The 27,290-nt window shown below is 40.6% G+C and overlaps 1 protein-coding gene across 1 annotated transcript in view; it reads left to right on the top strand.

Annotated features, from left to right (window-relative positions):
* Positions 1-27,290, top strand: part of HERC1 (HECT and RLD domain containing E3 ubiquitin protein ligase family member 1) — a gene marked incomplete at both ends in the record, with an annotated part of 161,097 nt that overhangs the window by 119,208 nt on the left and 14,599 nt on the right. The window contains 18 exons of the mRNA XM_080690546.1: positions 22-149; positions 943-1,143; positions 3,340-3,470; positions 4,688-4,887; positions 5,084-5,189; positions 6,443-6,589; positions 7,560-7,661; positions 9,663-9,836; positions 12,374-12,667; positions 14,195-14,260; positions 14,431-14,556; positions 15,376-15,514; positions 16,739-16,920; positions 18,498-18,653; positions 19,794-19,916; positions 21,222-21,324; positions 23,179-23,348; positions 25,615-25,753. Of these exons, the coding sequence (XP_080546672.1) occupies positions 22-149; positions 943-1,143; positions 3,340-3,470; positions 4,688-4,887; positions 5,084-5,189; positions 6,443-6,589; positions 7,560-7,661; positions 9,663-9,836; positions 12,374-12,667; positions 14,195-14,260; positions 14,431-14,556; positions 15,376-15,514; positions 16,739-16,920; positions 18,498-18,653; positions 19,794-19,916; positions 21,222-21,324; positions 23,179-23,348; positions 25,615-25,753 (2,687 nt within the window). The remainder of the gene's footprint in view (positions 1-21; positions 150-942; positions 1,144-3,339; positions 3,471-4,687; positions 4,888-5,083; positions 5,190-6,442; positions 6,590-7,559; positions 7,662-9,662; positions 9,837-12,373; positions 12,668-14,194; positions 14,261-14,430; positions 14,557-15,375; positions 15,515-16,738; positions 16,921-18,497; positions 18,654-19,793; positions 19,917-21,221; positions 21,325-23,178; positions 23,349-25,614; positions 25,754-27,290) is intronic.

Genomic DNA, 27,290 nt, shown 5'->3' with positions numbered 1-27,290 from the left:
ATATAGTCTCTTATATTCTAGGGAAGGGGATGCTGACGAAAGCCTTGGGTCACCAAGTGATCCAAGCTTCTCACCTGTTTCTTGGAGTATCAGTGGCAAATACCTAGCTGGGGCTTTGGAAAAGATGGTGAATATTTGGCAAGTTAATGGTAAGAGTCATGAAAATACTAGTAAACTACCTAAGGTACTCTTTATGCCTTTCTCTTAGCCTTCTGTTTCTCTTAGCCATCCGAGTCCACATAGTGGCCTCTCTTTACCTGGAAATTCACAAAATTTCAACAACTGTGAAAATGCTCGGTGTGATTTAAATTAGAGAGGAAATGCTCATTTTCTGACTTTTCTTTCTGGGAGTTTCAACTAACCTAGTAGTTATAAACTGTATCTTTTACTGTGTCATTATGGAGGATTTGAGAAGTAGTGGTCTCTGGATTTTAAACTGTATAATCATTTGAATCACTTGAAATATTTCTGTTGTTTATATTTGTTTCACAGATACAAACTTATTGATTTTTTATACCCCTGTGAAAAATAGAAATTTCTTAAAATTTCAGGCTTATTAGTATTTTTCTCCACTTTTATACATTTGAGGAATGGCTGTTCTTTTTCAGTTATGGAATAACTAGCACTAACTCTAGGTAAATTACTTATGATGATTTGTTTTTAGTAATTATTAGGGAAAGACTTTGATATTTACCACTAAGTATTTTTCTTCCTTCTCTCTTCTGTAAAGCTACCATTTTTGTCCTGTTAATAGTTACAGAAAAGCCTATTAATTTGATAATGATATAAGTATGTAAACAAATAGTCTTGTTTTCACAGATTTATTTTTGTGGGCTATTATGAAATTTGTGACTCCAGTGAGCATATTAATAAATAGCATTTTCTGTTCTTGTTTTTAAAAGGAATTAAATAACAACTTGTTAACAATTTTTCCCTCAATAGGAGGAAAAGGGTTAGTAGATATTCAGCCTCATTGGGTATCTGCTCTGGCTTGGCCAGAAGAAGGTCCAGCTACAGCATGGTCAGGAGAGTCTCCGGAATTACTGTTGGTGGGACGGATGGATGGATCTCTAGGACTTATCGAAGTTGTTGATGTGTCCACCATGCACCGTCGAGAACTGGAGCATTGCTATCGAAAGGATGGTAAATGCACTTGTGTCTAGTTGAAAAGTTTTTCCCAAAACCAATTAGACTTAGTTTTTTGATTGTTGCTTTTAAAAATGCTGAGTGAGCCGGGCGTGGTGGCGCACACTTGTAATCCCCGCGCTTGGGAGGTAGAGACAGGAAGATCGCGCAGATTTGAAGCCAGCCACACACGCTGGCTTAGGAGACCTTGTTTCCAAATAAAAATGTAAAGATAGGTCTGGGAGTGTAGCCCGGAGGTAGAAGGGTTTCCAGGAACCCCAGTACCACCAAAATAAATAAATAAATAAATAAATAAATAAAGCAAGCAAGCTGAGTGAATATTACTTTGAGCTTTGTTTTCTAAATTATCCACTTGGAGCCATGCGTGGTGGCGCATGCTTATAATCCCAGCATTCAGGAGGCTGAGACTGGAGGATCACAGTACGTGGATAGCTTCAGCAACTTAGGCCCTCTGCAACTTAGTGAGACCCTGTTTCAAAATAAAGAATACAAAATAGGGCAGGGGGTGTAGCTCGGAGGTCTAATACCCTTGAGTTCCATCCCCAGACCCACCCCCCCAAAAAATTTATCCACTTGATGTTTCATTATAGTTACTGAATTGAAAGATCTTTCTCTCCCAACCTCTGTACCAAAATGTGATTTAGTAGTATTACAAAATATTACTTATTCATACTTTGTGTAAGGGCCTTAACATTTATAGTAGGTTCCAAATCTCTCTTGAATGTTAATACTGTCCAAGAAAGATAATAGTCATTGGTAAAAATAAAATTTTTGACAAATCGTTGAAATTGAAATTATGTGAATAGGTATGTATCTTTGTAGGGTTTTTTTTTTTGTGTGTGTGTATGGTACTGGGGATGGAACCCAGGGGCTTTCTACCTTTGGGCTATATTCCCAGACCTATTTTATATTTTATTTGGAAACAGGTTCTCACTAAGTTGCTGAGAGCCTCACTAAGTAGCTGAGGCTGGCTTCAAACTTACATGATCCTCTTGTCTCAGCCTCTCAAGTACTGAGGAGATTATAAGTATGCGCCACCATGCCTGGCTCTGTATCTTAGTAGTTTTTTTAGTCATAGTACCTGCTTACATGGCACTCTATTAACAGAATTGAAGAAATTGTGAGGGGGTTAAAAATAGATAGTGATCTTTTGACCTTTACAGATTCCAAAAATTAAAAAGTTTTAGTGGGTTTTGGTGGCACACCCTTGTAATCCTAGTACTTGGGAGGCTGAGACAGGAGGATTGAAGGTTCATGGCCAGCCTCAGCTACTTAGTGAGACTCTTCACAACGTAGTGAGACCCTGCTTCAAAAATAAAGAATAAAACATAGGGAGCTGGGTGTGGTGGTACATGCTTGTAATCCCTGCATTTGGGAGGCTGAGACAAGAGGATCATGGTTCGTTGGACAACCTCAGCTACTTAAGTCCTTTGCAACTCAGTGAGACCCTGTTTCAAAATAAAGAATAAAAAATAGGGCCAGGGGGATGTAGGTTAGAGGTAGAATGTCCCTGGGTTCCATCCCCAGTACCAAAGAATTAAGAAGAAACAAATATATAAACATATACACAGATAAATAGTAGGTTACATGAGCCAGGTGTGGTGGTACATACCTGTAATCTTGGTACTTGGGAGGCTGAGACCAAAAGATTGCAGGTTTGAGGTCAACCTCAGAAACTTCAAGAGGCCCTTAGCAATATACCGTTTCAAAAATAAAAAATAGGGCTGAGGTGTAGCTCAGAGGTAGAATGCCCCTGGGTTCAATCCCCAGTACCATAAGTAACAAACAAAAATAAAGAAATCTCTCTTGTAAGGCTTACATTTTGTCTAATGCATTAAAAAGCTGTTTGTAAACATACGGAGGTTGCAGTAGTATATATTTCTTTCAAAGTCTCTGTCTTTTATTTTGTTTGTTTTTTCCCCCGGTACTGGGGATGAAACCCAAGGGCATTCTACATCTGAGCCACACCCTCAGCCCTATTTTTTATTCTTTATTTTGAAGCAAGGTCTGGGTTGCAAAGGGCCTCGCTAAGTAGTTGAGGCTGTCTGCAAACTATGATCCTCCTGTCTCAGCCTCCCGAATGCTGGAATTACAAGCGTGCGCCACCACACTCAGCCTTCACAGTCTCTGTCTTTTAAATCAGATAATGACAAGTCTCTTATTCTCTTTCATTTTCTGTTGTTTTTATGTTAGTGTCTGTTACTTGCATTGCTTGGTTCAGTGAAGATAGACCATTTGCAGTGGGATATTTTGATGGAAAATTGTTACTGGGAACAAAGGAGCCACTTGAGAAAGGAGGCATTGTTGTAATTGATGCACACAAGGTAAATGAGTCTTTATCAGAAGAGTCTTCACTCTTGCTTTTTATTACAAAATTGGTTGATACTAGCTGCTTTTAACTTTTTTTTACATCACTTAAGATTTAATATTCAATTGTTACATGAAGCCTTCTGTTCATATATATATACATGGAAAAGTCTATGTAAGAAAAATTATCAGCCGGGCGTGGTGGCACACGCTTGTAATCCCAGCATTCGGGAGGCTGAGACTAGAGGATCACGGTTCACGGACAGCCTCAGCTACTTAGTGAGGCCCTTTGCAACTCAGTGAGACCCGGTTTCAAAATAAAGAATAAAAAATAGGGCTGGAGGTGCAGCTCAGAGGTAGAATGCCCCTGGGTTCCATCTCCAGTACTGCAACAGCAACAACAAAAAATTATCAAGCCATGAAAAAAGTAAAACCAAAACAGTGAAATTGGACTCTCCTGGGAATGCCCCTGTTCAAAGTGCCTCCCATTGCCGGGCATGGTGGCGCACGCTTGTAATCCCCACGCTTGGGAGGCGGAGACAGGAGGACCGCACAGGTTCAAAAGCCAGCCGCACTGGCTTAGGAGACCCTGTTTCCAAATAAAAATATAAAAATAGGTCTGGGAGTGTAGCCTGGAGGTAGAAGGGCTTCCAGGAACCCCAGTACCACCAAAAAAAAAAAAAAAAAAACAAAGTGCCTCCCATTAATGCCAGAAGTTCCCTTCACGAAGAAGATTCCTTTACCTTAGGCAGAAGTTGTCAATTTCGACATTTACAGGGCCAGCTAGGCAAGTAACAAACCAGAAGTTGAAAGATATGGAAGGAGAGTTAAAAAACATCAGAAGAGAACAATAATCACAACCATATAGACACGAAGCATGTCCCAGATTTTCATAAGTGTTTTTCTTATTTCATGTGAGGGGTGCTTATTTTTTAAATTTTTTTCAGTTTCACATTGTAATGATTATCACTCAGTAAATGCACATGCAAATGAAATGTAATATACCCTTTCATTCTGCTTAACATCTGTTGAGCTCTGACTGCAACAAGTACACGTGACATGGCTATATTCAAGAGTGAGTTGAGTTAGTGATCGGGAATGATGTAGCAGTGTCTGGTGTGCATAAAATGTTTACTTCAGAATAATTGCCTTATAAAAATATAGGTCAGAAATTATTGAATTTGAATGTTTGTGGAAAAAGCATTCTCTATTTTTTTCTCCCTGCCATTTTAAGGAGACTCTTGTTAGTATGAAATGGGACCCAACAGGCCATATTCTTATGACATGTGCCAAAGAAGAAAACGTGAAGCTCTGGGGACCTATTTCTGGATGCTGGTGCTGTCTGCATTCAATTTGCCATCCGTCTATTGTAAATGGCATTGCCTGGTGCAGCCTTCCAGGGAAAGGATCCAAGTTGCAGTTACTAATGGCTACGTATGTTACAAACTTGTGTGGTGTCTTAATTTTTATATTAATACAGACTGTTGTTTGCGCTAAATGTGACTTCTCTAGTTTAAAACCTTTTTTGCCAGTTACTATAGATATCATGTTTAATGCCTTAAGCTCAAAGGAATAAGTTTTCCAGTGTGAAACTTAGTAATTTTCTTATGTCATCAATTTTTTTTTTAAGTGGCTGTCAGAATGGTTTGGTATGTGTTTGGTGTATTCCACAAGATCACACACAGACAAGTGTGACTAGTTCAGAAGGATGGTGGGACCAGGAATCAAATTGCCAGGTAATGTTCTAGTGTTTTGGAAGACCTTATTTGAAATCATACATAATATATGTCATCAAAGTAATTTTTCCTCAAGCCGGGCATGGTGGCGCACACTTGTAATCCCAGCATTCGGGAGGCTGAGACAGGAGGATTGCTGTTCGTGGACAACCTCAGCTAATAGGCCCTCTGCAAGTCAGTGAGACCCTGCTTCAAAATAAAGAATAAAAATCAGGGCAGGGGGTATAGCTCAGAGGAATAATTCCCCTGGGTTTCATCCCCAGACCCGCAAAAAATAAAAAAATAAAAAAATAATAATAATAATTCTTCCTCGGTAAGGTACTTAGCATGATACCATAAAGGTACGACCCATTAAGGAAATGTAAATAATTGTCATACTTTGTTTGCTCTTGTAATTTGCTTAATATTTTATGAAAGACACCATAATTGTGTTAAGGTGACATATTTAACACATATTGAGTAGTGACATTATAATGGTGATGAATAGAATTGATTCTTCAGATAGATCCAAAGTTAAATCTTTGTACAGTGAAGTAGGAACACTTTAAGAACAACCCCATCCAGAATATCATTCATAAAAATAAAAACCTCATTAATATAAAATTTAAAAGTTGAACCACTGGCTAAGAAGTAGAGGTTATAATTTTTTTAGGTCTGGAGGATAATTCAAGTTTGAAATGTAGCCATTTCTGCTAATTTAAAGAGTAAAAACCAGGTATGTTGGCGGATGCTTGTAATCCCATTACTTGGGAGGCTGATGACATATACATAGTATATGTCATCAAAGTAATTCTTTCTCAAGCCGGGCATGGTGGCGCACACTTGTAACCTCAGCCTTCGGGAGGCTGAGACAGGAGGATTGTGGTTCGCGGACAGCCTCAGCTACTTAATGAGGCCCTTCACAACTTAGTGAGACCCTATTTCAAAATAAAGAATAAAAAATGGGGCTGGGGTATAGCTTGGAGGTGATATATGCCCTGGGTTCAATCCTCAGCACCAAAATAATAAAAAATTTTTAAAGTAGAAAACAAGCTTAGAAATGTAGCAGAGAGGTGAAATTCAACTTCAGCAAAGGAAAACCAGGTTGATATTTTATTATTTATTCAGTCAGGTTAGCCTTTGAGAGCGAAGATGTCTGTCCCTGCCAAACCCCAGTTTTATACTGAAGTGTTAAATTTCCAAGAATGAATTGCAAGTCTTGAACCCATAAATTGTTTTAATTTGAATATATGTTAAAAAATAATGACTTGCAGGATGGATACAGGAAGTCAGCAGGAGCCAGGTGTGTTTACCAGTTGCGGGGACACATCACTCCTGTCCGGACTGTCGCCTTTAGTTCTGATGGCCTGGCCCTGGTGTCTGGTGGACTTGGTGGGCTCATGAACATTTGGTCGTTAAGGGTAAGAGCACAGATTTTATTTTTATGTTGAATATTTTTTCATTAACTTAAATGTATGATAAAAATTACCCAGTCCTAGGCATATTTTCTATAATAATATCTAAAATTTTGCTCTTTAAAGTCATCTAAGTACTGGAAAATTGGGTAGTAGCTGGGTGTGGTGATACACACTTATAATTCTAGTATTTGGGAGGTTGAGACAGGAGGGTGCAGGTTCGAGACCAGACTTGGCATTTTAGTGAGACTCGCAGCAACCTAGCAAGACCTTGTTTCAAAATAAAAAATAATAAAGGGCTCAGGGTGTAGCTTGGAGGGAGAAGCCCCCTGGGTACAATCCCTAGTAACACAAACACACACACATGCACTCACATGCATGCAAAAGAAAATTGGGTAATAGGTAAGCAATTGCACATTATTGAACTCAGCTAAAGTACAGATTTTAGAATATATTTTTATAGAGCAGTGTGTGGTGGTGCACGCTTGTCATCCTAGTACTTGGGAGGTTGAGACAGGAGGTATGCAGGTTTGTGGCCAGGTTCAGCTACTTAGGCCCTCTGCAACTTAGTGAGACCCTGTTTAAAATAAAGAATAAAAAGTAGGGCTTGTGTTGTAGCTTGGAGGTAGAATCCCCCCTGGTTTACCCAGTACTACTAAATAAAAAAGAATATGCTTTTATAAATGCAAAATACAGATTTTTTTCACCCCCTGCAGTACTGGGGGTGAAACCCAGGGGCATTCTACCTCCAAGCTATACTCCCCAGCCCTATTTTTTTATTCTTCATTTTGAAACAGGGTCTCACTGAGTTGCAAAGTGTCTCACTAAGTAGTTGAGGCTGTCTGTGAACCTCCTGTCTCCACCTCCCAAATGCTGGTATTAAAAGCATGTGCCACCACACCTGGCCTAAATATGGAGTTTAAATATCAATAATACCTAAGTTAAGTAATGAATATTGATGTTTTTCTCATTTTAGGATGGGTCTGTCTTGCAAACTGTAGTGATAGGCTCTGGAGCTATTCAGACCACAGTATGGATTCCAGAAGTTGGAGTGGCTGCTTGCTCAAATAGATCAAAGGTAATACTGTAGTTACATCAAGTCATAAGATATTAGCCTATAAGGGTTTTTAGAAATCTGAGGCCAAGAACCTCACTTGATGGAGGAGAAACCTGATATCCAGAGGGATCTTTACTTACCCAAGATAAGGCAATGATTTTGTGGTAGAAGGAGAATTAAACCCATGTCTTCTGATTATTATCTAGTACTGTTTCTTCTATTCCTCAGGATTGATTTCATGACCTCTGAGAAATAGAAAGTGGATTTTTACTTTCTGCCATAATTTTTGACAGAGGTATTGAGCAATTTAGAGATATTTAAAGATAGTGATAAACTCTCTCTAAAGAACTTTCTCTGAAAAGAACCATTTTGAAGACATTGAACTCAACTATGCAAAATATATCTTGGCTTTCAAATTTTAGGTTCTAGTAAAAATGCTAGTTGCCCTGCTGTTGGAGTAGTTCTGTGATACAATATTCCCTACAGTAATTGTTTCTCATACTTTTTTGTGTGTGTGTGGTGCTGGGGATGGAGCCCAGGGGTTCTACCTTTGCACTACACTCCCAGCCTTTTTTTTTTTTTTTTTTTAATTTGGGAACAGGGTCTTGCTAAGTTGCTGAGAGCCTTGCTAAGTTGCCAAGAATAGCTTTGAACCTGTGATCCTCTTGTCTCAGCCTCCCAAATGCTGGGATTACAAATTTGTGGGCCACCATGCCCAGCTGTTTTTCATACTTTTAAAAAGCTAATTGCACTGCTTCGATTTACATTCCATGTGATTGAATTATATTAAAATAAGCTATAAACCTTCATGAATAGTCCCATTACAAGTAAAACATAAGCCAGGCGTGGTGGTGTGTGCTTGTAATCCTAGCATTTGGGAGGCTAAGACTGGAGGATCATAGTTTGTGGACAGCCTCAGCTACTTAGTGAGACCCTTTGCAACTCAGTGAGACCCTGTTTCAAAATAAAGAATAAAAAATAGGGCTGAGGGTGTAGCTTGGAGATAGACTGCCTTGGGTTCCATCTAGTACCGCAAAACAAACAAACAAACAATAAAAAAGTAAAATATGAAGCGGGGCTTGATGGCACACCCTTGTAATTCAGTACTTGGGAGGCTGAGACAAGAGTATCAAAGGTTCAAGGCCAGCCTCAGCAGTTTAGTGAGACTTTCAGCAACCTAGCAAGATCCTATTTCAAAATAAAAAGGCTGGGGGTGTCGCTCAGAGGTAGAATGCCCTGGGCTCATTCCCCAGGACCACACACACAAAAGAAGTAAAATAAGAAAATTAACCAATTCTAGGAATACTTTTTGTGTAGTAATTTATAATATATGGAATATTTTATGTATACCTAGGCAGCAGTGGCCTATGTAAATAAACCATAGAGTCAGAGTAGAGCAGTTCTTCTGCTTTTTAAGATGTGTTTCTTGGTAGACAAAGAATTATTTCCTCTAGTATCCCAGTGTTTATGTCAGACTTCTGAAATATACTATATGCCCTATTCTAGAACTCCTGTGAAATAGCAAAAAACTGACATTGTTTCCCTAGAGAATCAGCTAAGCTATGGTTGTTTATAAATTGTATGATTAATTGGGCATGGTGGCTCACGCTTGTTATTCCAGCATTTGGGAGGATGGGAGGATCCCAGTTTGTAGACAGCCTCAGCTACTTAGTGAGGCCTTCTGCAACTTAGTGAGACCCTGTTTCAAATTAAAAGAGTTAAAAAAAAAAAAAGGACAGGGGGTGTAGCTCGGAGGTCAAATGCCCCTGGGTTCCATCCCCAGACCTACAAAATAAATAAGTAAATAAAATTTATGATTATTTCTTGTTTTTACTTAGACAAAATTTAGGATGTTTTAATGATTCATAGATATTAAAAGTAAAGCCTTTTGGGGTATAAAATGTCTGAAAAGCAAAAGTATTTAATAGAATTACTAGAAGATAGTTTTTTACTTTTGAATGGTGATAACATTATCCTTTATATTAAAATTTTCATCATGTGGCATCATTTATTTTCAACCAGGATGTTTTGGTTGTGAATTGTACAGCAGAATGGGCTGCTGCCAATCACGTTTTAGCAACCTGTAGGACAGCACTGAAACAACAGGGCGTTCTGGGATTAAACACGGCTCCCTGCATGAGAGCATTTCTGGAGCGGCTACCCATGATGCTTCAGGAGCAGTATGCGTATGAAAAGGTACCTCATGCACTCACTTCAGTAGATTCATAGATCCTTGGTGCTTTAATTACAACTTTGAATTTAACTCTTTAAGAGCATGAAGTTTGAGGAAAGTTTGTGGCTGTTTGGGCAGCATCAAATTAAATCAGTTGTGCTGAAAACAGTGTTCCTACATCTGTTCTTTATTTCCCCGAGTAAAATAAAACATACTCCCAGATATGTAGGTTTTTTGTCATTTTCTTGCACATGACTCATATTCACTCCAAAGCTTCTTAAAATGTCTGTTTTATATTTTTTATTTGTTTTTAATTTTTATATTTTTTATTTTTTGCAGTGCTGAGGATTGAACCCAGGGGCATTCTACCACCAAGCTACACTCTCAGCCCTAGTTTTTTTTTTTTGTTGTTGTTTGTTTTTTTTTAATTTCGGAACAGGGTCTCACTGAGTTGTAAAGGGCATCACTAAGTAGTTTAGGCTGTTCAAGAACCATATTCTCTTATCTCAGCCTTCAAAACTCTGGGATTACAAGCGTGCACTGCCACACCCAGCTTTTTATTCTTAATTTTGAAGCAGAGTCTCACCAAATTGTGGAGGGCCTCACAATATTGCTGAGGCTGGCTGTGAACCTGTCATCCTCCTGTCTCTATCTCCCAAGTACTGGGATTATAAATGTGTCACCATGCCCAGGTGATCTTCCTTTTTTTTTTTTTTTTTTTTGTATCACTAGGGATGGAACCCAGAAACATTCTGCCTCCAAGCTACAAGCTACACCCCCAGCCTGGTTTGTTTGTTTGTTTCTTTTTTTTTTTTTTTTTTTTTGCTGCAGGTCTGGGGATGGAACCCAGGGGCATTCGACCTCCAAGCTATACCCCCTGCTCTATTTTTTTTTTTCTTTATTTTAAAACCAGGTATCAACTGATTTGCAGAGGACTTCACTAAGTAGCTGGGGCTGTCCGCGAACTATTATCCTCTGGTCTCAGCCTCCTGAATGCTGGGATAACAAGTGTGCACCACCACGCCTGGCTTTTTATTTCTTATTTGGAAACGGTCTCACTAGGTTGCTAAGGGCCTCTCTAATCTAAGTTGCCAAGGCTGGCTTTGAACTTGTGATCCTCCTGTCTCAGCCTCCCAAGTACTGGGAGTGCACACAAGTGTGCACCACCATGCCTGGCTGATCTTCCCTTTTCTGATCCATATATCTATTTTTGTGTGGCTTTGCATTCCTGAATTGGGGAGTAGGAATGGGTGTGGCTGTCAGAGTGCTCACCCTCTCCACGTACCAGTTGAATCTTTGTGGAACGTTTAGAACAGCTAAAGCTCAGCCGAGTAAGATCATCAAATGCTAAAATGAGGAGCTGTGGAATAGATGACAGTGGTCTAATTTAGTATGGGCAGTGATCCTCAAGTAGCCACAGTGTGTTGCCCCTCCTTTTTTTTTTTTTTTTTTTTTGCCAAGCTATATTGATATAATCAGCTGCTACAAATGCGCCCAGTTAATTCACTGAGGTATTTGCCCAAGTTTTCTTTTCTGAACCCCTTGGTTTCTCAAACAGTTGCTCTGCTATTACTAGGAGGTACCATAGAGGGAGGGGTTTTCTTTTGATAATTACCAAGGTACTCTTTTTAAAGGAAGAAATGTGAGAGGGACTAGGTCTCTGTGATTTAATTATCTGTTTTCCTTTTTTTTTACTCAGGAAAAAACACATAATGAAAACATAGTAAATGTTAATGTGATATCTTAGATTGGATCTTGGAGCAGGATAAAGAAAAGGGAAATTAATAGGAAAACTGAATAAAGTTCTGTGGTTTTGTTAGTATTGAACCAACATTAGTTTCTTAGTTTTGAAAGTACCATGGTTTGAAAGTACCATGGTTATGTAAGATGTTAACATTAAATATTTTTTTTTTTTTTTGAGAGTCTGGAGTTGGAACTCGGGCATTCAACCTCTGAGCTACACCCCCTGCCCTACTTTTTATTCTTTATTTTGAAACAGGGTCACACTAAGTTGCAGAGGACCTCACTAAGTAGCTGAGGCTGGCTGCAAACCATGATACTTAGGGCTCAGCCCCCTGAATGCTGGGATTATAAGACTGCACCACCACGCCCCGAAGCATTAAAGAAATTTAAGTGAAGAACATATTGGAATTCTGTGTATTATCTCTGTAGTTCTATTAAAATTATTTGAAAGTAAAAAGCTCAGAAATAATAAGCTCAGTTGGGTGCGGTGGTGCACGCTTATAATCCCAGCATTTGGGACACTGAGACAGGAGGATCGCAGTTCATAGACAGCCTCAGCTACTTAGTGAGGCCCTCTGAAACTCAGCGAGTTCCTGTTTCAAAATAAATTTAAAAAAAAAAATAGGGCTGGGAATGTAGCTTAGAGGTAGAATGTCTCTGGGTTCCATTCCCAGTACTAAAAAAAAAAAAAAAGAAAGAAAAAGAAAAAGCTCAAAAAAACAAAAGTAAAAATATGATTATGGGCTTTCAGAATATAGTAAGTTAATTTGAAATATTTGGCATATCCTCAACATGATATCCTTGTGTTTTCTTTTAGCCTCATGTGGTCTGTGGTGACCAGCTTGTTCATAGCCCCTATATGCAATGTCTGGCTTCTCTTGCTGTGGGACTTCATCTGGATCAGCTGTTGTGTAGCCCTCCAGTGCCACCACACCACCAGAACTGCCTCCCTGACCCTGCATCCTGGAATCCTAACGAGTGGGCCTGGCTAGAATGTTTCTCAACCACCATTAAAGCTGCTGAAGCCCTGACCAATGGAGCACAATTTCCAGAGTCTTTTACCGTTCCAGATCTAGAGCCTGTTCCAGAAGATGAGCTTGTCTTCCTAATGGTAAATGTAACACGAGCTGCTATTATTTGTAGTTGAGATTATATCATAGGTGTTTGGTATGGAGCAGACCCATGATATGTTTTTGCTAGCATGAATAGCAATAGCTACAAATACACCCTTTGATAAATACTTCTTTCAGATGGTCATTTTCTGCATGATATCAGGCCTCTGTGGTAACAGAAACTGATTATATGAGAGCTGTGGAGTTTGTGTAAACCTGCTGGCTCTCAATGACATGTCCCATATTTTTTTCATTTTCTTTTTCCATAGGTGCTTTTTTTTCTTTTTTAATTTTTGCGGTACTGAGAATGGAACCCAGGAGCATTCTACCTCCGAGCGACACCCCCAGCCCTATTTTTTATTCTTTTTGTGTGTGTGTGTGGTACTGGGGTTCCTGGAAACCCTTTTACCTCTGGGCTAAATTCCCAGACCTATTTTATATATATATATATATTTTCATATTTTAAATTTTGTATTTTATTATTTTTATTATGTCAGATTGAAAATATTTTTAACAATTTTTTTATTGAACATAAATAGTATACATTTAAACTATATTTGGTGCCCTCTACCTCCCACCCCCATTTTCCCTTCCCCCCTCCCACCAATGGTTGTCCAGGTTAACCATGTCTTATTCATAATTTTACACATGTTTACAGCATGTGGAATGTTTAATTTTATGAAGAAAATCTTTAGGTGTTTTTTTTCCTATTTTATATTTTTATTTGGAAACAGGATCTCTTACTCCAGCGCGGCTGGCTTCAAACCTGCGTGATCCTCCTGTCTCCTCCTCCCAAGTGTGGGGATTACAAGCGTGCGCCACCACAGCCAGCTTATTCTTTATTTGGAAACAGGGTCTCACTGAGTTGTAAAGGGCCTCACTAAGTAGCTGAGGCTGTCCAAGAACTGCGATCCTCTTGTCTCAGCCTCCCAAATGTTGGGATTACAAGCGTGCGCCACTACGCCCTGTTTTTCCATAGGTGCTTTTTATTATTTATTTATTTATTTTGTAGTACTGGGGATGGAACCCAGGGGCTTTCTACCTCCAGACTATACCCCTAGACCTATTTTTATATTTTATTTGGAAACAGGATCTTACTAAGTTGCTGAGAGCCTCACTAAGTAGCTGAGGCTGGCTTTGAACCTGTGCGATCCTCCTCTCTCAGCCTTCCAAGCTCTGGGATTATAAGTATGCACCACCACGCCTGGCTTAGAAGATTTGTTAGTTAAGAACAGATATATTAGCCAGGCGTGTTGGTGCATGCTTGTAATCCCAGCATTCGGGAGGCTGAGACCGGAGAATTGCGGTTCACGGACAACCTCAGCTACTACTTAGTGAGGCCCTCTGCAACTTAGTGAGACCCTGTTTCAAAATAAAGAATAAAAACATAGGGCAGGTGGTGTAGCTCAGAGGTCAGATGCCCCTGGGTTCCATCCCCAGACCCACAAAAAAAAAAAAAAAAAAGAGAGAGAACAGATAAATTATGATTAACCAAGATTGATCATGATGTGGTCACTGTCTTGCAGGATAATAGTAAATGGATCAATGGCATGGATGAACAAATTATGTCTTGGGCAACTTCTAGACCTGAGGTCAGTAAAGATAAAAACCATATGGTAGTTCTTAGTCAATCTTTTGATTCTAAATGTATGTGCTTTGTGTCCTGGCATCTCTCAGAGAGGCTGGCACTTGCTTGGCACTCAGTACATGCTTGTTTGAACAAACAGATCAATCTAATTTTTAGGTGATTGTGGTTTTCTAGGACTGGCACCTGGGAGGCAAGTGTGACGTGTACCTGTGGGGTGCCGGCAGGCATGGACAGCTGGCAGAAGCTGGAAGAAATGTAATGGTACCTGCCTCGGCTCCCTCATTCTCACAGGCCCAGCAGGTAAACAACAGGGTAAATATGGGAAAAAACCTTGGGAATTGGCAATTCCAGTTCCTTTGCTCTTGGTAGCTTATTGTGGGATAAAGCTTTTCTATTTAGTCATTTAGTCATTAAGGAAAATCATGATGAATTGTCTCCCAATAAACATTTGCTAAGTTTTTAATAGACACAAAAGATATTTTGTTTAAAAGTTTCTAAATTTTTCTTGTTTCCAAGTATAATGAATTAACAGCATGATGCATTAAGCCTGCGCCTTGTGTATTTATGGAAATTGAGAGAGTACTTATAAGTGGTTCTGGTTTGAGATCCATAAATTTTCCTAGGATCCTGAGTCAGATTTCAGTAATACCACTCCTCTCTTGTAATAATGGTGGTACTCTATTTCCACACCTTTCTGGAGGCCACTGCTTTCTCTTGTTTTTTTTCTACCACAGCTATTCCAGAGTGTACTGCTATTCCCTGTATAATACATACCTTCCATACTCTCCTCTTTCCTTCTTCCTTCCTTCCTTTCTTTCTCTCTCTTTTTTTTTTTTTGATTAATGTTTACCATTTTAACCATATAATTTGCTAAAATTCCTGTAAATAGCATGGTTCTAAACTATCTTAGATGGGCCTCAGACTTTTTTTGTTTGAGTAATTAGTTTTATAGTAATCAAGACAAAACAGGAAAATCATACTTAATGTCAACCTATCCCCTTTAGTTACAATGACAGAATAACTGGTAAAGGTCTTGGAATGCACTTAACTATTCAGATGTTTACATGTTGAAGCTAAGTAATAAAGGATAGTATTTTCAGTTATGTGTTTCTGTCCTAGGTCATATGTGGTCAGAATTGCACCTTTGTCATACAGGCCAATGGCACGGTGCTGGCTTGTGGGGAAGGAAGTTACGGCCGATTAGGACAAGGAAACTCAGATGACCTCCATGTGCTCACGGTTATTTCAGCCTTACAAGGTAAAACTGTCCTCAGTTTAAAAGGGGCCAGAAACTATGCTTGCTTGTGTTAGATCTCTTATCCTTTGTTAAATGAAATCACAGGGTTCCGTTTATATTTGAATTCTTGTCTAGGTGTGTACAGCTTTAATATACATATTTTAAGCTATATTATTTTTTCAGTTATTTATAATAGCAAGGCTAGAATTCAGTGATTTGTAAATAATTTTTTGAAATCATTAAAGATTATAGATTCCACAAAAGTATAATTAAGAAACTATTGATAATAGTAATAAGCATTTATGTGATTCATTAAATAAATTAAAAATCAGTTTAAGCAGGGCGTGGTAACGCACGCTTGTAATCCTCGTGCTTGGGGAGGCAGAGACAGGAGGATCACGCAGGTTCGAAGCCAGCCATGCTGGCTTAAGAGACCCTGTTTCCAAATTTAAAGTATAAAAATAGGTCTGGGAGTGTAGCCCGGAGGTAAAAGGGTTTCCAGAAACCCCAGTACCACAAAAAAACAACAACAACAACAACAAAAAACCAGTTTAAGCTGGACGTAGTGGCACATGCTTGTAATCCCAGCATTTGGGAGACTAAGACAGGAGGATCGTGGTTCAAGGACAGCCTCAGCTACTTAATGAGGCCCTTTGCAACTCAGACCCTGTTTCAAAATAAAAAATAAGAAATAGGGCTGGGGGGTATAGCTTGAAGGTAGAATGTCCCGGGGTTCTATCCCCACTGCCGCCAAAAAAAAAATCAGTTTATATGGAAATATGCAAGTGTACTAAAGACTTTAGAGGGCTTCTCTGGCAGAGTTCTATGGGACTTGGAGAAAGAATACCTCTGAAGCTTACATGGGCTTTGTTTCTGTCTGGTCCTTTTGTCCCTAGCTTTTGGACCTTTCACAGACTTACTAGATCTCTTTGTGACTCCGTTTCCACAGTTGTAAAAATGGGGGTGTTACTACCTGCCTCTTAGGTTCTGTGTGAAAATAGGAAATGAGATAGTCCACGGAAAGCATTTGTAGGAGTGGCTGGATGTTGCTGCCATCCTCGTTTTATGTGACTACTTTCAGCTTTGCCAGGTTATGGCTACAAATTTGATTTAAAATCAAATTATTTTTGTTTTCCTAATACTGTTTTGGAGTTTTTCAATTCTAAGGGCATTTTGTAGCTTCTGCAAGTAAAGACAGGTGTCTTAACATCCAGTGATGCCTGTTGGGTTTGTGCTCCGTTCCAGGCTTTGTGGTGACGCAGCTGGTGACTTCCTGTGGTTCTGATGGGCACTCAATGGCCCTGACGGAAAGTGGTGAAGTCTTTAGCTGGGGAGATGGTGACTATGGTAAACTTGGCCATGGGAACAGTGACAGGCAGCGACGGCCAAGGCAGATCGAGGCCTTACAAGGAGAAGAAGTGGTGCAGGTCAGGAAAGACATAGATAAGTTGGCCATTAAATGTAAATATAAGCCGGGTGTAGTGGCTCACACTTGTACTCCCAGTACTTGGGAAGCTGAGACAGGAGGATCGCAGGTTTGCAGCCAGCCTCAACTACTTAGTGAGGCCCTCTGCTACTTAGTGAGACCCTGTTTCAAAATAAAGAATAAAAAAAAAATGGGGCTGCCGGGAGTGGTCGCGCAGTCTTGTAATCCCTGCACTTGGGAGGCAGAGACAGGAGGATTGCGCTGGTTCAAAGCCAGCCACGCTGGCTTAAGAGATCCTGTTTACAAATAAAAAAAAGTATAAAATAGGTCTGGGAGTGTAACCCAGGAGGTAGAAAGGTTTCCAGGAACCCCAGTACCACCAAAAAGAAAAGGGGGCTGTGTCTGAAGCTCAGTGGTAGAATGCCCCTGGTTTCAATCCCTAGTACCAAAAAAAAAAAAAAAGTAAATATACTGGTTGAATAACATTGAAAGCATTCTTAAATTTAGGTAACAAGAATTTTGTAGATTGTGTAGATTTTTGTGTATGTGTGGTACTAGGTATTGAACCCAGGGACATCTACCTCAGCCCTATTTTTTGTTTTCGTTTTTATTTTGTAGTACTGGAATGGAACCCAGGGGCATTCTACCTCTGAGCTACACCCCCAGCCTTATTTTTTTTTTAATTCTTTATTTTGAAACAGGGTCTCACTTAAGTTGTAAAGGGCCTAAGTAGCTGAAGCTGTCCGCAAACCCAGATCCTCTTGTCTCAGCCTCCCAAATGCTGGGATTACATGTATGTGCCACCAGGCTCAGCCTTGATTTGTTTTTATTATTTTATTTATTTGTTTGTTTGTTTGTTTGTTTATTGCGGGTCTGGGGATGGAACCCAGAGGCTTTTGATCTTTGAGCTACATCCCCTGCCTTATTTTTTATTTTGAAACAGGGTCTCATTAAGTTGTAGAGGGCCTCACTATGTAGCCGAGGCTGTTCGTAAACTGTCTTCCTCCCGTCTCAGCCTCCCGAATGCTGGGATTACAAGCGTGCGCCACCATACCTGGCTGACTTGTTTTTAATTTTGAAATGGGATCTCACTAAGTTGGTGAGGGCCTCATTAAATTGTGGAGGCTGGCCTGAAACCCACAATTTTTCTGTCTCTGCCCCCAAGTATTTAGATTATAGTCATTTGCCACCACACTGAACATACAGATTCATTCTTGAGTTTGTTAGAAGTTTGAACAGAGCTGGGTGTGGTGGCACAGACTTGTAATCCCAGTGTTTGGGAGGCTGAGACAGGAGAATCACAAGTTCAGAGTTAGCCTCAGCAGCTTAGTGAGGCTCTCAACAACCTTGTGAGACCCTGTTTCAGCAGCTTAGTGAGGCTCTCAACAACTTTGTGAGACCCTGTTTCCAAATAAAAATATAAAATAGGTCTGGAGGTATAGCCCGGAAGTAGAAGGCCCCTGGGTTCCATCCTTGGTACCACAAAAAATAAAAATAAATAACCAAAAGATCTGATTTATTTATTTATTACTGTCTCCTCTTAAAATCTTTTTTTTTTTCTTCTTAATTCTATTCTAGATGTCTTGTGGCTTCAAACACTCAGCAGTGGTAACTTCAGATGGCAAACTGTTTACCTTTGGTAACGGTGACTACGGTCGTCTGGGTCTTGGAAACACCTCTAACAAAAAACTTCCAGAGAGAGTTACTGCATTGGAGGGATACCAGATTGGACAGGCATGGAATAAGCCAATACAGTGTTTTAGCTGATAGTAATATCTTGTCTCTTCCATATGCACTTAGGCTTTCTCCTTTCGGGAGGACCAGTTTCACCAGATACTTAAACTCTGTACATTTTGTTTGATATAGCTGATGATTTTTCATGACTTTCCCAGGGTGAAAATTTTAGACCAATTTTTTTACGTGACAAATAAATGATGCCCTTATTTCAATGTGTGAATTTTTTTTAGGGGGAGGATAGTACTGGGATGGAACTCAGGGGCTTTCTACCTCTGAGCTACCTCACCAGCCCTATTTTTTTATTCTTTATTTTTGAAACAGAGTCTCACTGAGTTGCAAAGGGCCTCACTAAGTAGTAGCTGAGGCTGTCCACATACTGTGATCCTCCTGTCTTAGCCTCCCAAATGCTGGGATTACAAGCATGCGCCACCTCACCCGGCCAATGTGTGAATAGTTTAAAAATCTCATAAAGTGCTAATACAACTTGCTATAAAACCTTTGAATGGTCCAGATTTTTGTGTCCTGATAGCCTTGCATTTCACGGCTAAATTGCAGTATTATTGGTAGCTGCTGCTCTTAAGCAGTATTTCTCTCTGCTGTATACATTGAGAGTATCTCTCAACAATGAGATATAAATTTTCTTTTTCTTTTCTTTTCTTTTTTTTTTTTTGTGGTACTGAGGATGGAATCCAGGGGCATTCTACCTCCAAGTGACCCTCCCAGCCCTATTTTTTATTCTTTATTTTGAAACAGGGTCTTACTGAATTACAAGGTCCTCGCTAAGTAGCCACCACACCTAGCTTAAATTTTCTTTTTTCTGTATCATTCTTAGACAAACTGTTGTGCATGAGTATTTTTGAGTTATATATATTGCCCCCTATCTTTTGTACTTTTTTATTTTTAGCTACAGATATTTGAAAGATTTCACTTTGAAGAGGAAAGTTATGTTTGTGGACATTAGGATTTTTTTCTAGGTGGTCCATTTTGGTTCACATTTACAGTAGGTGCTAAAGTTAATAAAAATCTGTAGAAGTATATCCAGCTTTTCCAATGAAGTAGAGAAAAGGGGTCCCAGAAACATGATTATGTGTCTGAGTCTTATGATTTGCCTTACTAAATACCCTGTGATTTCTTCAGGTGGCCTGTGGGTTAAACCACACGTTGGCAGTGTCAACAGACGGCTCCATGGTGTGGGCTTTTGGAGATGGAGACTATGGGAAACTAGGCCTAGGAAATTCCACTGCAAAATCTTCACCTCAGGTCAGTTGTTGCCTTTAATCAAAAGTTTCAGACAACAAAGATTAGTTTTTATCTGTCAGTACCTCTTTTTAGTTGGAAGTAATTTACTTTTCACATTTTTGGTAATTCATAATGAAGATTAGAAGTTTCTGTTGATTATTCTTGAATGTTCAGCATTCTAGATCTTGATTTTTAAATAAGCCATTAGTAGGTAAACTAAATGTAAATATTCTTCAAGGATAAACCTCTGTCTCTATAGATAAGCTGAACACTATAGGGCTGTCTCATACAGAGAAGAAATAGTTAGAAACATATTTCCAAGTTCTCTTTTGGAGAGAACCATGGGCAATTTTTATAGCTCTCTGCTTATAAGTGCTATTTCAGCTCATTACCACTGAAATATGAAATATATATGTGTGCATCTCCTTTTTAAAAAACAATATAAATAAGCCGGGCATGGTGGCGCATGCTTGTAATCCCCGCGCTTGGGAGGCAGAGACGGGAGGATCATGCAGGTTCGAAGCCAGCCACGCTGGCTTAAGAGACCATGTTTCCAAATTTTGAAAAAAATATAAAATAGGTCTGGAAGTGTAGCCCAAAGGTAGACGGGTTTCCAGGAACCCCAGTACCACCAATAAATAAATAAATAAATAAATAAATAAATAAATAAATAAATAATATATATAAATATATATATATCTGCATGCACACAGAAATAAATTAGGAGCTATTATTCACATTTTAGAAGGTTTCATGGCATTGCAGAAGACTTTCTATGCAGTTATTTTATGTGGGTTGACACATTTAACAAGCAATGCAATTTCCAAATACTCAGTTTATGTTTAGCTTCAGATTTACCATCACATGTAGTGTGTGACTTCACAATAGCTAGATTAGTGAATAGTCATCTCTAGGTGCAGAGAGGCCGAAAACCCTCACTGGGGAACATAGAAGGCAACTGTTGTCACCTCTGAAAGCTAAAAAAGTCAAACCAACAGGGAGAAGCCTGCGGCCCTACTTATCCTGCAGTGTTTGTTAGAAGGTCATGGCATTCTTTTTGGTTTCTGTTGCTCAGAAGAATGCTTCACATGAGATCCTGGAGATTTTAGACAAACTATACCTGCCCCTGCACTCCCCCCAAAACAATTCAGTTAGTTCATAAAGCAGTGGGAGAAAATAGCACTTAGGAGTGTGGACTGGGTGGAAAGGCAGCTGACGGGAGTAACTTCACTGGAAGGCAGTCCTGGACGTTGCATGTGCCAGCAGACATGTTCAAGAATGTTTCTTCTCTTCCTAAAATGTGTGTCCTGTACTTTTGTTTTGCAGAAAGTTGATGTCCTTTGTGGAATTGGAATAAAAAAAGTTGCTTGTGGAACTCAGTTTTCTGTTGCTTTGACCAAGGATGGTCATGTGTATACCTTTGGTCAAGGTAAGATGTTTTCCAAGCCATGCCAGAAGGCTGAGACAGAAGGATTGTAGGTTTGAGGCTGACGCAGCAGCTTAGCAGTTCTCCTGCAACTTAGTGAAATCCTACTTAAAAAATAAGAAATAGCCAGGCATGGTGGCACACGCTTGTAATCCCAGCACTTGGGAGGCTGAGACAGGAGAATTGCACAGGTTGGAAGCCAGCCTCAGCTACTTAGTGAGGCTCTCAGCAACTTAGTGAGACCCTGTTTCCAAAGAAAGTATAAAATAAGTCTGGGAGTATAGCCTGAAGGTAGAAAAGCCCCTGGGTTCCACCCCCAGAACCACAAAATAAATAAATAAATAAATAAATAAATAAATAAATAAATAAATAAATAAATAAATAAAATAGGGTTGAGGGTATAGCTCAGAGACAGAATGCCCCTGGGTTCAATAAAACACACACACATGCACAGACACATAGCTTATATTACTTGTTTTGTATACATGTGTATTATAGAAACATTTTTGTTCTGGGAGGTGAGTAGTCATCATGTTCCTCATTCACTGACTATTTTCTGTTCCTGTTTTAACTTTTTCTTTAAGAACAAACTCCTCTCCCATGTAAGTTCCTCAAGCCAGAGCCTTTACTCTTACTAGAAGAGTCCTGCTCTAGTCTCTCCTCTCCTCTCCTCCTTTCTACTGTTTCTGCCCTGCTGCCATAAATAGTATCCAGCTGGGTATGGTGGAGCATGCCTGTAATCTCAGTACTTGGGAGGCTGGGACAGAGGGTTGAAAATTTGAGGACAGCCTCAGGAAATAGTGAGACTCTCATCAACATAGCAAGACCCTGTTTCAAAATAAATATGAAATAGGACTAAAGGTGTACCTCAGTGGTAATGTCCAGACCACCAGGGCCTCTCGATGTCCTATCTCATTCCATCCCTTCCAGAAATTCGGGCTACAGATGTGATGTACTGGGGGAACTCATAGACAGATAGGCTTAAAATCTTGCCTAGATTCCTAACCCAAGCATTCACAGAGGGACTCGTTGGCTCTAAGCTCACTTTCTTAAATGGAACTTGTTTGTTAAGTTGTAGAGACTGAAGGGTATGCAAGGCAGTTGTGAGGAAGAGGAAAAAATGAACTGCAACTTAAATTTCTAGTCCTGGGAGAACATTGCTTTTACTGACTGAGGGATGAGGAGGTTTGTAGGGAGATCGATTTTAATAATGTCAAATGGAGTCTTAGGTATATGTATGGAAATGTCCATCAGGCTATTGAGAATTTAGATCTAGAACTCCAGAGAGATTATAGAGTTGTAGGTTGGGGGTGTTAATTACATAGTAGTAATTAAAGTAATTAAATTAAAGTAAATAAAGTAATTAAAGCCATATTAATAGGATCTAGGAAATGCAGGGAGAGAGTGTAGAATGAAAAATAAGAGTGGAATGGGGGAGTGTGAGTGAAAGGCAGGTGAGGACAGGCTGAGGGCATGGAAAGTTGGCTTTGAAAAGAAGAGTGAGAGCAGGCGTGGTGGGCACGCTTGAAATCCCAACTCTAGGGAGGCTGAGATGGAGGATCGCAGTTCACGGCCAGCCGCAGCAACTCAGTGAGGCCCTCTGCAACTCAGTGAGACCCTGTTTCAAAATTAAGAATAAAAATAGGGCTGGAGTACAGCTCAGAGGTAGAATGTTCCTGGGTTCCATCTTCAGTACCAAAAAAGACTTGATTCACTAAAAGCTGCTGTACTTGTCATACCAGCAGCTGCTGCCCCATTGAGTCACATGTCATTGCCATTCTGCCACAGACAGTGACTGAATGGAGCGGGGAAGGGCCCCAGTGGCCTCCATAGCTTTGCCTCTCGCTGGTTTTGCAGATCGCTTGATAGGCTTGCCTGAGGGGCGTGCTCGCAATCACAACCGGCCACAGCAAATCCCTGTCCTGGCTGGAGTGGTCATCGAAGATGTGGCAGTTGGGGCTGAACACACACTTGCTCTAACATCGACCGGAGATGTATATGCCTGGGGGAGCAATTCAGAAGGGCAGGTAAATATCTTGCTTCTTGGTCTTTGTAGTCTAGAAATCTGACAGTGTTCTTCATTTGAGAAAAGGATAAGGTAAAAATTCATAATCTCTGCCTCAGTGTCCATGCACATGTGTGTCATGGAACTGATCATTTTATGAGTCTAATTTTGCATCTCTCTCTATCTCTCTCTCTATCTCTCTCTCTCTGTCTCTCTATCTCTACCTCTATCTCTACCTCTATCTCTATCTCTATCTCTGTCTCTCTCTCATGGTATTGGGGATGGAGCCTGGGGACATTCTACCTCCGAGCTTACATCCCCAGCTCTATTTTTTATTATTTGAAAACATGGTCTCACTGATTTGCGAAGAGTCTCACTAAGTAGTTGAGGCTGTCTGAGAACTGTGATCCTCCTGTCTCAGCCTCCCAGATGCTGGGATTACAAGCATGCGCCACCATGCCTGGCCTTTTCTATCTTGATTGTGGCAATGAAAGTGTTATATCATAGTTTAAAAAGAAATTGGCAGCCAGACGTGGTGGCGCACACTTGTAATACCAGTGCTTGGGAGGCTGAGACAGGAGGATAGCTCAGGTTCAAAGCCAGCTTCAAGCCGGGCGTGGTGGCACATGCTTGTAATCCCTGCGCTTGGGAGACAGAGACAGGAGGATGATGCAGGTTTGAAGCCAGCCTCCACTGGCTTAACAGACCCTGTTTCCATTTTTTATTTAAAAAATATAAAACAGGTCTGAAGTGTAGCCCGGAGGTAGAAGGGTTTCCAGGAACCCCAACACCACCAAAAAAAAAAAAAAAAAAGCCAGCTTCAGCTACTTAGTGAGGCTCTCAGCAACTTACTGAGATTCTCTTTCCAAATAAAAGATTAAAATAGGTCTGGGAGTATAGCCTGGAGGTAGAAAAGCCCCTCGGTTCCACCCTCACCACAAGAAAAAAAAAATTGGCAGTATTATGGAGTAAGTGATGGGAATTAACTGTGTATGCATTAGGTGTCTGCCATGTAGTGTACAGCAGTATATAAGTGTTTGCTACTGTCACTACCACCACCAGAAAAAGGAAAGAATGAAATAACAGTATATAAAGTATATTTTCATTTGGACAAGAGTCTTATCCAACCCCATTATTATTCACAGAAGTAAACTGAAGCTCTCAGAGATTGAGAAAAGACTCGAAATTGATACGCTCAGTGCCCTTTGTATATGGATAGAAAGAGATCTTGGTGGGAGATGTCAGGTGCCTGCTACAACAGTGGTTTTCACCCAGTGTACAGAGCCATTTCTGTGCATAAATTCTCCTTGGATCTGGTTGTCCTTAGAGCCAGGGACTTGAGGTTCAAGATCATGTGTTCTTCCTAGTCACCTTAATTAGGCTCCTATGGTCTCCTCATCTCTAGCAGATAAGGAAGCCGCCCATCACTGTGCTTGCAGACTGTCTTCCTGAGAAGAGAGTTAATGTTGAAGATGCCTTTGGGAATTCCCCAGCCAGGCCTTGACATGATCCTTCCTATGATACTGAGTTTTTTAGCTGCAGTGACACTGATGTCTCAGTATTCTCCTAAAAACAGAAATCCAGAGTTATTCCCTTTCCAGAAGTGGAATCCAAGAATGTATTCAGTCATTTAAACTAGTCTGCAGCCAGGCGTGGTGGTGCACACTTGTAATCTCAGCATTTGGGAGGCTGAGACAGGAGGATCGTGGTTCGTGGACAGCCTCAACTACTTAGCGAGGCACTCTGCAACTCAGTGAGACCGTTTCAAAATAAAGAATTAAAAAGTCAGGCTGGGGGTGTTGCTTAGAGGTAGAATGACCCTGTGTTCCATCCCCAGTAACACACACACACACACACACACACACACCTGCAAGATTTGGGATGGCTTTGTTGTACCTTAATTTTTCGTAGGCATTCTGAGCTGTGAAGACCATTGTGATCAAAAGAAATCAGAATTTATTTCATTATTAAGCCAGGCATGGTGGCGCATGCTTGTAATCCCCGTGCTTGGGAGGCAGAGACAGGACGATCACGTAGGTTCGAAGCCAGCCGTGTGCGCTGGCTTAGGATATCCTGTTTCCAAATAAAAAATGTAAAAGTAGGTCTGGGAGTGTAGCCTGGAGGTTAGAAGGGCTTCCAGGAACCCCAGTACCACCAAAAAAAAAAAAAAAAAAAAAGAATTTATTTCATTATTGATGTCAGTGCTTGGCACAGATAGTAACATTTCATTATCTTGACTTCTACTCTCCCCCTTTCTAATTGAATGTCTGTGTATTATTTATTCTCAGCTTGGCCTAGGCCACACCAACCATGTTCGAGAACCAACCCTGGTTACAGTTCTACAAGGGAAAAACATTCGGCAGATCTCGGCGGGCCGTTGTCACAGTGCTGCATGGACAGCACCGCCTGTCCCACCAAGAGCACCAGGTGAAGGACGGCATGCCCGAGCTTCTGAAAGTGCCTTTTCAGAAGTGCCCCACTGTACTGTCTGCTTGCCCGTTCCAGGCTACAGCCAGCTTCTGTCTGAAACCGCCCTGCCTTCCCCACGCACCCAGGGTATTCTCACGCCCTCGGCACCATGCAGTGTGCTTCACAGGAGGTGTTCCTCCTGCTGACTACAGGATGAAGCAGTCCTCTCTGCAGCCCTAGAAGAGGAAAATACATCACATAGGCCAGCAAAGAGTTCTGGTTTCAGAACAGCAGCTAAGAACTTTTTTTATATATAAAACGAGTGACAGATAGCTTCCTAAAGCTCACCATTAGGAATAACATTTGTCATATTCCGCACCCCAGTTAACTGTTTGAAGCCTGATGTCTGGGGGTTGGCATAGCAAATCCACTTGCGGCCATTCAACTCCAGCCTGCATGGTAGGACTAGTGAGCTGCTTCTAGTTTGGGGTTATTTATTTTACTTTAGCTTATTGTGAAATCTTTATAAATGTACAAAAGGGCTTAAAAGGTACGTGCGTACTTGTATACTTAACCAGCTGTGGACTTGCTCATCGCACCAGCCCCATGAAGACAGCCACTCCTGAAGTGGCATCTGTCGTTCTTAAGCAGCTCTTTGCATTCGGGCTGCTGCTTCTCAGACCCTCGAGCCTTCGTTTCTCTCGGCTTCAGATGTCTAAGGCACTGGAATCCTAAAACAACCTCCCCTTCTCGCCAGCCTCTCTACTTCTCAACCACACGTCCTGGGAAGGCTCCCCGTAAAGATTGCTTTCCCTTAAATGCCTTCAGAGAAGGAGGGTGAGATAGATTCCAGGCAAGCAGGAGGCGGTCTGAGTGCTGGCCTCCACGGTGAGCTTTGCTGCCTGTGTGTCGATGGTTTCGGGGCCGCGGTGGCTTCTGTGTCCAGAGCTTTAACTCCTCCTCTCCTCCTTCAGGACTGAGGCTACACAGTGTGGTAGTTAAATCTTCAGACTCTGCCCACACGGCAGGGACAAATCCTGCTCTTCCACATGTTATGCCAATGATTTTTTTTTTTTTTTTTTTTTTTTTTGCGGGTCTGGGGATGGAACCCAGGGGTATTTGACCTCTGAGCTACACCCCCTGCCCTATTTTTTTATTATTTATTTTGAAACCGGGTCTCACTGAGTTGCAGAGGGCCTCACTATGTAGCTGACGCTGTCCATGAACTGCTATCCTCCAGGTCTCAGCCTCCCAAATGTTGGGATTACAAGCATGCGCCACCATGCCCGGCTATGCCAGTGATCTTAATACTGTTTTCTTGTCCAAAAAATGAGAGTAATAATAGCAAAGAGCTCAGGATTAAATAATCCAATTCATGTTAAGTTCTGAGAATATTGCCAGGCACGTACAAAGTACTCAGTAAACATTAGTGTTTTGTTTTGTCTTGTTTTTTGTTATTGTGTGTGTGTGTGTGTGTGTGTGTGTGTGTGTGTGTGTGTGTGTGTGTGTATGTGTTACTAGGGATGGACCCCTGAGGCATTCTACCTCCAAGGTA

The sequence above is a fragment of the Muscardinus avellanarius genome (assembly GCF_963383645.1).
Source record: "Muscardinus avellanarius genome assembly, chromosome: 3".
Taxonomy (NCBI): Eukaryota; Metazoa; Chordata; class Mammalia; order Rodentia; family Gliridae; genus Muscardinus; species Muscardinus avellanarius.
The sequence above is the reverse complement of the archived record's forward strand: the minus strand, read 5'-3'. Positions and strand labels throughout refer to the sequence as shown.